The 12,114-nt window shown below is 52.8% G+C and overlaps 1 protein-coding gene across 1 annotated transcript; it reads left to right on the top strand.

Annotated features, from left to right (window-relative positions):
* Nucleotides 1–3,660: 3,660 nt before the first annotated feature.
* LOC115937651 (uncharacterized) lies at nt 3,661–10,861 on the top strand. The gene is made up of 3 exons (XM_081810430.1): nt 3,661–9,024; nt 9,854–9,928; nt 10,525–10,861. The coding sequence occupies exon 1, from the start codon at nt 7,233–7,235 to the stop codon at nt 8,322–8,324; it is 1,092 nt and encodes a 363-aa protein (XP_081666556.1). The 5' UTR covers nt 3,661–7,232; the 3' UTR covers nt 8,325–9,024; nt 9,854–9,928; nt 10,525–10,861.
* The last annotated feature ends 1,253 nt before the right edge of the window (nt 10,862–12,114 follow it).

The raw sequence follows: 12,114 nt of genomic DNA, 5'->3' as shown, positions 1-12,114 counted from the left end.
CTCTTCCCAGCCCCTGGCATTTCACTTCCATGAATTTGACTCCTCTAGACACTTCATATAAGTGGAATCATATGGTGTTTGTCCTTTTGTGACTCCCTTAATTCACTCATAATATCCTCAAGGGTCATTCATGTTGTAAGAGGACAGGATTTCTTTCTTTCCTTTTCTTTTTTTTTTTTAAGACTGAATAATATTTCGTTGTATGTATATACCACATTTTCTTTATCCATTCCTCTATCCAGGACATGTGGGCTGTTCCCATCTCTTGCCTATTGTGAATAATGTTGCAGTGAACATGGGTGTTCAGATATCTCTTTGAGATCCTGCTGGCTTTTTTTTTTTTTTTTAAGAGAGCATGACCTGAGCTGAAATCCAGAGTTGAATGTTTAACCAACTGAGCCACCCAGGTGCCCAGGATTTTTACTTTTCTAAAAATCTCTACACCCAATGTGGGGTTCAAATTCACAACCCCAAGATCAAGAATTGCATGCTCCACCAAGTGAGGCAGCCAGGTGCTCCTGAGATCCTGCTTTCAGTTCTTTTGGAAATGTGTTCAGAAGCAAGATCGCTGGGTCAGATGATAGGTCTGTTTTTAGTTTTCTGAGGAACATCCATGCTGTTCTCCAGAGTGGCTGCACCAGTTTGCATTCCTACCAGCACAGGACAAGGCTTTCAATCTCTCCACACACTCACCAATGCTGGTTGTTTCCTCTTTTTTGATAGTGGCCATCCTAATGGGTGTGAGGTGGTATTTCATTGTGCTTCCAGTGTGCATTTCTCTAACAATTAGAGATGCTGAGCATATTTTCATCATATATCCATTGGCCATCTGTGTGTCTCTTTGGAGAAATGTCCATTCAGGTCTACCTATCAAGTAGGTCACTTGTTTTCATTGTTGAGTTGTAGGAGTTCTTTGTATATTCTGAATATCAACCCCTTATCAGAAATAGGATTTGCAATTATTTTCTCCTATAGGTCTCCTTTTCACTCTATGGATTCCTTTGTGCAGAAGATTTTAAGTGTGTAGTCCCATTTGTGTATTTTTGCTTTTGCTGCTTGTGCTTATTTGCCCTTATAATAACCTGAGATGAAGAGCAGGTGTTACGGCCCCAAGTCCATCACATTCATCTGAAAGTAAAGGCATGGACTTATCAGTGAGCACAGAATGTCCCGGATCAAGCATAAACATAGACTTTTCCTGAGAATTTTCATTTATGTTTATTTTTTTTATTTTTATAAAATAAAAATTTATTTTTTTTATATTTATTTTTTAAAAGATTTTATTTATTTATTTGACAGAGAGACACAGAGAGAGAGGGAACAGAAGCAGGGGGAGTGGGAGAGGGAGAAGCAGGCTTCCCACTGATCAGGGAGCCTGATATGGGACTCAATCCCAGGACCGTGAGATCATGACCTGAGCCGAAGGCAGACACTTAATTACTGAGCCACACTAGGTGTCCCTGTTAATGTTTATTTTAACTCAATGACAAACTTTCAAAAAGCCATAACATGGTACAAAGAATTCTTACATATCATCCATTCACAATGCTCAAATGTTAGCATTTTATATTAGTTTTATCCTGGATCAGAGCAAAGTGAAGGAGAGAGCACTCTTTCTATGGGAATTAGTTTCCTATGGCTGCAATAACTAACTAAACTGGATGGCTTACAACTACAGAAATCTATCCTCTTCCAGTTCTGGAGACCAGAAGTCTGAGATCCAGGCAGGGCAGGGCCGTGCTCCCTCCAGAGGCTCCAGGTCCTTCCTGCCTGTTCCAGCTTCCGGGGCTGGAAGGTGTCCCTAGGCTGGTGGCCGCATCCCTCCCATCTCCTTCTCCGTCTTTACGTGACTTCTCCTCTGTGTATGTGTCTCTCTTCTTCTGTCTCTTGTAAGGACAGTTGTTGTTGGATGTCGGGCCATGCTCATCCAGGATGGTGTCAGCTCAAAGTCCTTCATTTGTTCTATCTGCAAAGAACCCTTTCCCAAATAAGGTCACTTTCACATGTTCTGGGGGACACATCTTTTGGGGGCCACCATTCAGCCCACTATTTGTGTATAAAATAACCCTTTCATCCTAGGAGATGAGTAAGGTCTTCCATGACCTGGTGCTGAGAGCAATATTGTGGGCATGAGGGTACGGGGACACTCAAAGCAGCTGAGATGAGAGGGACCCAAGGCCTGGCTCCGTCAGAAAGGGGGTTCATCCACCATGAGAACAGTTACAGCATCCTTCCCATGGGTGCCAAGTACAGAATGAGTCACCCTGGAAAGCTGGTTCTTGTGGAATTTTTTGATTAATAAGCTCATGTAGGGGCACCTGGGTGGCTCAGTCAGTTAAGCGTCTGCCTTCGGCTCAGGTCATGATCCCAGGGTCCTGGGATCGAGCCCTGCATCGGGCTCCCTGCTCCGCGGGAAGCCTACTTCTCCCTCTCCCACTCCCCCTGCTTGTGTTCCTTCTCTCGCTGTGTCTCTCTCTGTCAAATAAATAAATAAAATCTTAAAAAAAAAATAACCTCATGTAACTGATAATTGCAGGTTGAGAGTCATGGATTTGCTGACACATAGTAACAGCAGTGTTCCTTTAGGCTCCGCGAGACTGCAACAGGAATGCTGCAAACAGGGAAGGTTTGGGCAATTCAGAAAGTTGGTTGCCAAGGGAACGGAGCAGGTTTGTGAGGGTTGTCAAGGAAACTTGTGCCCCTCAGCCGGGAAAGCAGAGGTGGGCGGGACCTGAACTCCAGGCGATCCTTTCAAAGGGGTCCCTGCTTTCAAGCCCCATTTACCTGAGTGATGCTCCGCAAGGTTCTGATTTCAGCATGGGCTCTGGCTACGGAAAAGTCTTACAAAGTCTTATTTTTTTGTAAGAGTCTTGGAGGGGTTGGCAAAGCTCCTTTGATTTTAGGGCAACAGTCTGTTACTGCCACGTGGCTGGGGCGTCCCCGCACACCAGGGCTGAAAGATTCAGGCCACGTGTTCGTCATGTGAGTCCAAGGCCAGTGGGTCTCAGGGGCCCAGGCTCTGTCCATTTGGTTTCTCTTTCCTCCTCGTGGGTGGAGGGTCCCTGCCAGCAGGGAGTGGGGCTGCAGGAGCCAGACCCCTTGTCCTAAGACCCTCCTCCATCCCGCTACGTCCCCCTGGTAACATCTTGAGCCGAGGCACCCACACTGCCAGACGAGGGTAGACTGGGAAGGGCAGGGTAGACATGGGCGGGAAAAAGAACCGAGAACGGGGCCTGGCGGGGAGGCTCTGCCATGGTGGGGTTGCCGGGGGACCACAGTGGGTTTGCCAGGATGCTCATGCATAGTCTCTGGGTCCCTACACTAGGTGAATTACACATTCGTATGGACTCTGATGTTGCCGTGTTCTGGAAATCCTAGAGGAGGTGGCTCGCATGGCTTGCTATGCTATGGAGGTGGCCACAGCAGAGTTGTGTGGTTTGGTCTAGAGATGCACATGCACAGAGAAAATCGGCAAGAATAACACCATGTTGTGGGAATGTGGATGGGTGCTTTGAACATGAATGTGGTGGTGGTATGCCCCAAATCTCTTCTATTGCTTTTTAATTTTTTAAATTTTTAAAAATATTTTATTTATTTGACGACAGTGAGAGAGGGAACAGAAGCACGGGGAGCGGGAGAGGGAGAAGCAGGCTCCCCGCTGAGCAGGGAGCCCGATGCGGGGCTCGACCCCAGGACCCTGGGACCACGACCCGAGCCGAAGGCAGACGCTTAATGACTGAGCCACCCAGGCATCCCTATGGCTTGTTTAAAACATACCTGTGTATTGGAAGCTTTTGTGTGTCATTAAACAACTGAACTAATGCAGTTGCTGTGGGGCTGGGCTTGGCAGACGCAGGTGTCGTGGGGTACGCACTGTCGTGTCTGTGCCCCCACTGAGTGCAGTCACCCCTCGGTGCACAGTCAGGGTGCTTGTAACACTTTGAGACCTGCGCTCAGGTGAACGCAGCTGTAAGGAGAGCGGTTTCAGTGAGTGGGAGTGAGGCTGCTGATGCATTGGTCGCTTTGCTGATTCCTCCCTCTTCCTCCCCAGGAAGCTGTGAGTAGAACAGCCATGTTCACATCATTTGAACAATATGAACAAGCAAATCCGCCATAATCATGGATGCGTGGAAGGGAAGGGCCCATGCTGTGTCTACCACGAACCAGAGCTTGGTGAGGCCAGAAGATGCTGACAGGCCCCAGGGGCCACTTCGGGTCTGCCTCCCCAAAGGGAGATTCCTAGTCAGGGACCAGGCACCCCGAGGCTGGTCAGAAGGGATAGTGGCCACTCAGGGCAGAGCACACTCTTGCACTTAGATCCAGGATGAGTCTGGATGTCTTGGTGGCTACAGAGCAGGAATCTGCTCCTGGGGCTTGGGCAGCGGGAAAGGGAGTTTCCAGCGAATGAACTTGGATGACAGTCCAGAGCACAGGGTTGGAAGGGCAGCCGGGCCTGAGACCCCGCCAAGGTGAGGGCGCCCTGGGGACTGGGCGGCACAGTCCAACAAGGCTGAGAAGTCGGTGCAGCTTGCACACGATGCTTTCCCCAGTTCTTCACTCTGGAATGGGTCCGGAAGCTAGCACCACATCCTGATGGCACTGCCTACCTGGGAGAACGAGATTTTCCCTGCTCAAGGGCTGAAATCCATTCCCCTTCACCTGCTGATGGGGGAGGGGTTTGAGAATCAGCATGGAGACATGGTTGGGACTCTGGCTTGGCCACTTACCAGCCTGTGATGCAGGGTATCCACGTCACCCCTTGGGGCCTCCATTGCCACACCATGAACAAAGTGTGTATATGAATGTCCCAGTCCAAGGATTGCTGTGACGGCCGGTGTGACCACTGACACAGAGTGCTAGCTACACAGAAGGTGCTCACGGCATCGGGCACCTGCTGCGTGCAAACCAGGAGGGAAGGGAGCCAGAGCCCTGCTCCCCTCAACGATCCTGTACCTGGGGTCCCGGTAACTCATGCACAAGGTCAATAGGCAGCAGGTTCTGTCGGGTCTGAGACCTGATTTTTTTCATGGCATGTTCCCGCGACCATAACAAATAACCCAGACTGGCTGGTTTAGACAATAGGCATTCATTTCTCAGGGTTCTGGAGGATAGATGTGCAAAATGCAGGTGTGGGCAGGGCTGGTTCCTCCTGAGGCTTCTCTCCTGGGTGTGTAGACCCTGGGTTCTCCCTGTGTCCTCACATGGTCGACCCTCTGTGCATGTCTGTGTCCTCATCCCGTCTTCTTATAAGGACCCCGGTGGTATCAGATAAGGGTCCACCCTAATTTCATTTCACCTTAACCACCTCTTTTAAGACCCCATCTCCAACTACAGTCCTGTTCTGAGGTCCTGGGGTTGAGGATTTCAACATATGGATTTTGGGGAGCACGGTGTACCCCATAATATCCTGCTTAGGAACTAACATGTGCCTTGGTCCTTCCTTCCCCCAAGTCCCACGGGGGTGAGGCAATGGCCAAAGGAAACAGCACACATGCACTGTTTGTATCTCAGCTGGGGATCAGTCTTTGAGCTCTTTGATGAAGCAGCAAAGGAGCCAGCCCCCTCCTGGGGTATCAGGCTGCAGCAGCTGACCCCTGGGGTGTCCATGTGCCCGGCACAACACAAGTGCTCATTGTCAGGAAAGGCAGGAGCGGACAGAGCCTCAGTGAGGGTGTCTGGGGCTCTCAGCAACAGGCGCCTCTCCCAAAAGACACTTTAGGAAGCACAGGGCACCTTTGGGTGGAGTCACAAGTGGTCTCTTTTGTGCCTGGAAAGATCCCCCTGGGGCTGGATGTGAGATGCGCCATGTGGCCGGGAGCCTCATCTGGGCTCTATGCAGGAATCAGGCCCGAGACTGGGGCTTGGGGCTGGGCTGTGCCATATGTGGGAATTAGCGTGGGGACTGGTGATAGCCTTTGGTTGTGTACACGTCACAGATGTTACTGGGCACAAGGAAAGTGGGGAGCGCAGGACAGTCCTGAGTATTGGGGCTCAGCAACTAGGGTATGGAGAGCAGCAGAGATCAGTCCTTGGAGCCTAGGTTTGCTCTTAAGTCCAGATCTTGATTCTGTGGTTGGATAGATGCATCTGTCTGGGGGAGAGGAGAAAAGTCATATTGGAGTCGCCGGGCAATGAAGAAATTCCGGTCGGGGTATGACGGTTATATGCAGACCCTGTGCAGGTGATTGTCGCCCTGAAGGAAACAGCTCAGACCCACAGATAGGAACTGTCACTGAAGCTTTGTCATCGATCCAGAAACCTCAGGTCCCTGAGCTCAGCCCCCCTGTTGTCTAGTCAGGGTGGGTGGGCACTCTGTTTTCAATGTGCGTGGCTGAAACAGAGCTGTATTTGCCATCATGGAGGAATTAGCGCAGCAGGAGCTCTGCCCGTGGATGGTGCAATCCCCACATGCAGCAGGAGCTCTGCCTGCAGACTCGGCAATCCCCACACAGGCTGAATGTGCTGTGAGCTCCATGGTTATGGCTTTGGAGGTGGTAACTGCTTGCTTCCCAGAAGGAAGGGCCTCTGCTCCTGCAGCTAACAGGCAGGGCTCAGGGGCCATGGGCTTTAGCTGCCCAGCAGAGCCCAGCCTCTGGTCCACCCTCCGTCAGGCCAGCACTTTGCACACAGCCTGCTTCCAAGTCCCCTAACATAACCAGCACGTGTGCACTGCTTTCCCAGGTGCAGTGAGACCTCTGGCAAGGATTGGGGAGAACTCTAGCCTGCAGGGACAGGATTTCTGGGACTCAGTGTCCCACTCTTCCTCCCTCTGCTAGGACGCCTGCGGGACAGACGAATCAGGGCTATTTTAGGGGTACTACGTGGAGGCCCTTAGGGTAAACACTTAGGAAAATTCGCGTTTCCAGAGAGATGGCACAAGTATATTCTGACTCTCAGGGATGTGGGGGCACCCGCTGTGAATGAGCAATGCTAACAGAGGATGGCGGCTGCAGGTGTTAGCCCGCACGTAGGTGGGCTTTCCAACAGAAGCTCCGAGTCAGCAGGAGCGCGCCGCCCCTGCAGGTGTATGGGAGCCGGGAGCACCAAGCGTGCAGGAGCGCACCTCCCCTGCAGGTGTCCGGGAGCACCGAGCTTGCAGGAGCGCGCCTCCCCTGCAGGTGTCTGGGAGCACCGAGCGTGCAGGAGCGCGCCTCCCCTGCAGGTGTCTGGGAGCACCGAGCGTGCAGGAGCGCGCCTCCCCTGCAGGTGTCCGGGAGCCGGGAGCACGGAGAATGCAGGAGCGCGCCTCCCCTGCAGGTGTCCGGGAGCCGGGAGCACCGAGCGTGCAGGAGCGCGCTTCCGCTGCAGGTGTCCGGGAGCACCGAGAATGCAGGAGCACGCCTCCCCTGCAGGTGTCCGGGAGCCGGGAGCACCGAGTGTGCGGGTGTTCGGGAGGGGGGAGCACCGCGGGGAGAGCACCGAGCAGGGTTTTCCCGGAGCAGCTGCAGCACAGCCCCGAGCCCCCGTCACATCTCCTCCTCCATCACGTCTCTCCTTGCGCCTCTTTCCGGGGTGGCCTCTCCCCGGATGCACTCGCGCTTCCGTTGCTCGCTCGGCATTCAGCCGTCTCCCATCACCAGCTTCCGCACCTGTCGTCCGTCTCCGCCCCCTCCCGTCAATGTCTGTCGCTGCCACTCGTCCCCCTCGAAATAACTCGATCTCCTACTTTGGCCCCCCGGCGCCCTCCGTCAGTCCTTCATTCAAGCTCACTGCTGTCCGTCACCCCTCACTGCTGTCTGTCCCTGCCCGGCACCCTCCGTCCGGGCTTGGCCCCTCGGCACCATCTGTCAGCCCTTCGTCCGGGCTCGGCGCTGTCCGGCAGCCCCCTCAGTGCTGTCCGTCACTGCTCGGCACTCTCCGTCCAGGCTCAGCTCTCTTCGTCCCTGCTCAGCACCCTCCGTCAGCCCTTCGTTTGGGCTCGGTGCTGTTCGTCAGCCCCGGAATGCTGTGCATCACTGTTCGACACTCTCCATCTGGGCTCGGCCCTTCGGTACGCTCCGTTAGCCCTTCGTTCAGTCTCGGCACCGTCCGTCAGACTCTCAGTGCTGTCCGTCACTGCTCGGCAGTCTACGTCTGGGCTCGGCCCCTCCGCGCGCTATAACAGCCGTTCGTCAAGACTCGGCCCCGTCCATCATCATCCGTCAGCTGCTCGTGTAAGCTCGGCCCCTCGGCCCTTCGTTCAGGCTCGGCGCCGTCCGTCAGCCCCTCAGTGCTGTTCGTCAGTGCTCGGCACTCTCCGTCCGGGCTCGGCCCCTCCGCGCGCTCTAACAGCCGTTCGTCAAGACTCGGCCCCGTCCATCATCATCCGTCAGCAGTTCGTGTAGGCTCGGCCCCTCGGCCCTCCGTTCAGGCTCGGCGCTGTCCGTCATCCCCGCAGTGCTGTCCGTCACTGTTCGACACTCTCCGTCTGGGCTCGGCCCTTCGGTACTCTCCGTTAGCCCTTCGTTCAGGCTCGGCACCGTCCGTCAGACTCTCAGTGCTGTCCGTCACTGCTCGGCACTCCGTCCGGGCTCGGCCCCTCCGCGCGCTGTAACAGCCGTTCGTCAAGACTCGGCGCCGTCCGTCATCATCCGTCAGCAGTTCGTGTAGGCTCGGCCCTTCGGCCCTCCGTTCAGGCTCGGCGCTGTCCGTTATCCCTGCAGTGCTGTCCGTCACTGTTCGACACTCTCCGTCTGGGCTCGGCCCCTCGGCATCCTCCGTTAGCCTTTCGTTCAGGCCCGGCACTGTCCGTCAGACTCTCGGTGATGTCCGTCACTGCTCGGCATTCTCCGTCCGGGCTCGGCCCCTCGGCGCGCTATAACAGCAGTTCCTCAGGACTTGGCACCGTCCATCGTCATACGCCCGCAGTTCGTAGGCTCGGCCCCTCGGCCCTTCGGCCAGGTTCGGCGCTGTTCGTCCTCCTCTCAGGGCCGTCCGTCACAGCTCGGCTCCCTCCGTCAGCACTTCGTGTGGGCTCAGCCCTTCGTATCATGTACCCTTTGTCTCTATCACTGTATTGTGCCGGCGGTTCTCCTCCCACCGCAGGTGGGTGTCGGGTTGGTTCGCACAGTGCCCTGCGCATGCGTGGTGAGTGGTCAGCCAGCCTCCCGCCCGCCCCCTGCTGGCGCAATCGGTGTGGCGTACCCCTCGGGTGGAGGTGGGACCTGGCTGCTGACCTCTTGCCCCTGCCCGCAGCACCGCCTCAGAAGCACGGCCTGGCCAGGTTTACCAAGTCATAGGGAGCAGCGTGTTCCCTGTTGCTTCCCGACATAGGGCACATTGCAGAGGTCTTCCCTACTCCAACAGTATATGCCCTTGTGTCCCTCCACTTCATGCACAAGGCTTCCTGTGCTTTCTTGTTGTCCACCTGCGCTCCCGCGGGCGCTCGCGCGACAGGGCAGGCGCGCGGCTCATCTGTGCTCGTGCACCTGCGCTGCCGCGGGAACGTGCGCGGGAGGGCCGGCGCGCGGCTCATCTGTGCTCGTGCACCTGCGCTGCCGCGGGAACGTGCGCGGGAGGGCAGGCGCGCGGCTCATCTGTGCTCGTGCACTTGCGCTGCCGCGGGAACGTGCGCGGGGGGGCAGGTGCGCGGCTCATCTGTGCTCGTGCACGTGCGCTCCCGCGGCAGCTCGCGCGGGAGGGCAGGCGCGCGGCTCATCTGTCCTCGTGCACCTGCGCTGCCGCGGGAACGTGCGCGGGAGGGCAGGCGAGCGGCTCCTCTGTGCTCGTGCACCTGCGCTCCCGCAGGAGCTCGCGTGAGATGTCCTTCAGGTGTTTGCTAAGTATTCTTCGTCGTTTTCCTATGTGAAATGTATGCATTCCAAAAATAAGTATGAATGTGTTTTTTGTTAGGATTGCGTTTGTCTAATTTCAGAAGTGACGTTTATATGAAACGGAATCTAACGATGAGGAACATGGTGTCTTCACAAGGATACAAGTACTTGTGCGTGTATGTGCTCCTTCAGATGGTGTTAAAACTGTCGTTTCTATTCCTCTGTATGTATTTACTGGGCGTGTACTATGGGGCAGGCCACGTAGTAGCACAGAAAATACCTGCACTCAGATCTTTGCCCCCCTTGACATCGTGAAGCTGGCATCTCCTGGTATCCCCTAGCTTGTTTTCTCCTCGTATCCCCTAGCTTGTTTTACTTTTCACAGATAAATAGTTTACTAGGAATTTATTTGTATTCGTCGTTTTAGTACATGCACACAGTGAATTGATTAAACACGATTTTTCTTTTCTTCTGTGTGCACCAGTGGGGATACTGGGCTACACCAAGTGTTCGTAGACATGTGGTTCTAGATCTGTTTCAACAATAAAATCAGGTTTTTTTTTTAAAGATTTTATTTATTTATATGACAGAAAGAGACACAGTGAGAGAGGGAACACAAGCAGGGGGAGCGGGAGAGGGAGAAGCAGGCTTCCCGCCAAGTAGGGAGCCCGATGTGGGGCTCGATCCCAGGACCCTGGGATCATGACCCGAGCCGAAGGCAGATGCTTTATGAGTGAGCCACCCAGGGCCAATAAGCTTTCTTTTTCCTCAGACTTGGTCAGGAGTTGGTGAGAATGATGCCAAAGTTTGATCCTGAGAAGCGGGAATGAGAGGTGTCTACACGGAGGAAGGCATGGAGAGGAACAGAGTTGAGGCTGAAAATCATGACTTTGGAAATGGTTGAGTTGGAGGCATCTGCCAGACACCAAAGTGGAGATATTGGGTTGGCAGCTGCATATAAAACTGTGAAATTATGTTTGACAGTTATTACTTTTATAAAATGTAAATCTTAATGCCTTTTTCCTTTGAATTCTTTTGTGAAATTAATAACTGCCATCACTGTTTTGTTTTATGTCATTGACAATAAATGGCAACTGTATCCATTTTAAGTGTATGATTTTGTGGCATTGACTATGTTTAGAGTGCTTTGTATCCCTCACCATTTTTCCAGAGCTTTCTCAGTGCCCCCAAGAAAAGTGTCCCCATCAAGCAGTAACTGCAAGTGCTCCTTCCCCAGCCCTTGTCCACCACTGGTGTCCTTTGGCTGTCTAGGAAGTAGCTTCTTTCAGATACTTCAGGTCAATGTAATCACACAAAGTATGTAATCTTGCATCTGGCTTCATTCAGTGAGTATAGTGGTTTTCAGCTGTGCTCATGTTATATGGGATGTACTGGCCCTCATCACCCTGTGTGGTTGATGTGTGGATGATCAGCCTGTGTGCACCCTGTGCATCGTATCCATGGTCTATAGTATGTACCCCCCTTATCACCCCATGTGGCTGAATAATTGTGCACCACGTCCGTGGTCTATAGCACATAACCCCTCGTCACCCCGTGTGGCTGAATAATTGTGCACCACCCCGGGATCATGACCTGAGGTGAAGGCAGATGCTTCACTGACTGAGCGCTCCAGGCGTCCCAGGAGTTCGTTTTATATTCTGGATATGTTCTGTATCTGCCTTATCGGATGCATTATGTCCAAACATTTGTCTCTCACTCTTTGGGTTTTTTTTTTAACGATTTTATTTTTAAGAAATTTCTGCATTCAACCTGAGGCTCAAACTCACAACCCCGAGATCAAGAGTCAGGCTCCACCCACTGAGCCAGGTCAGCAGTCTTCTTTCCATTGTTTTTAAAATCTCTTATAGTGTCCTTCTTACCAAAGTATTAAATTTTGATGAAGGTCCACCTATTTTTCTATTGCTTGGTATGCTTTTGGTGTCACATTTAAGAAAGCTGCCCAAACCTAGGTCATGAATATCTTTCCTATGCTTTCTTCTAATGGTTTTCTAGTTTTAGGTCTGAAATATAGGTCTTTGATCTGTTTTGAATACATATTTGTGTGGTGTAAATTGTCAGAATCCACAGGGCATAGGTTTCTGGGCTGTCAATTCTGCTCTGTTTTAAAAAAAGAACTTGTTTGAAGTATAATCTACATAAATAAATTAGACTTAAGGGCACGGGTTTAATATCTAACAAATATAACCACAATGAAGATAATGAATATTTCCATCACCACAAAATATCTCTCCCATGTTGCCTTCTCAATCATCCCCAGCCCCACGAGGGTTAGGGTATGGGTATGGGTCAGGGTTTGGGTTCTGGTTCTGGTTTTGGTTAGGGTACAGGTTAGGGTTAGGGT

The sequence above is a fragment of the Leptonychotes weddellii genome, unplaced genomic scaffold, assembly GCF_054177405.1.
Source record: "Leptonychotes weddellii isolate Sample4059 unplaced genomic scaffold, ASM5417740v2 HiC_scaffold_2561, whole genome shotgun sequence".
Taxonomy (NCBI): Eukaryota; Metazoa; Chordata; class Mammalia; order Carnivora; family Phocidae; genus Leptonychotes; species Leptonychotes weddellii.
Note: the sequence above shows the minus strand (reverse complement) of the source record. Positions and strands in the feature narration are given on the sequence as shown.

Bases quoted from the DNA above. Each gene is read 5' to 3' on its own strand.
- LOC115937651 (XM_081810430.1), top strand. From the start codon at position 7,233: ATGCAGGAGCGCGCCTCCCCTGCAGGTGTCCGGGAGCCGGGAGCACCG.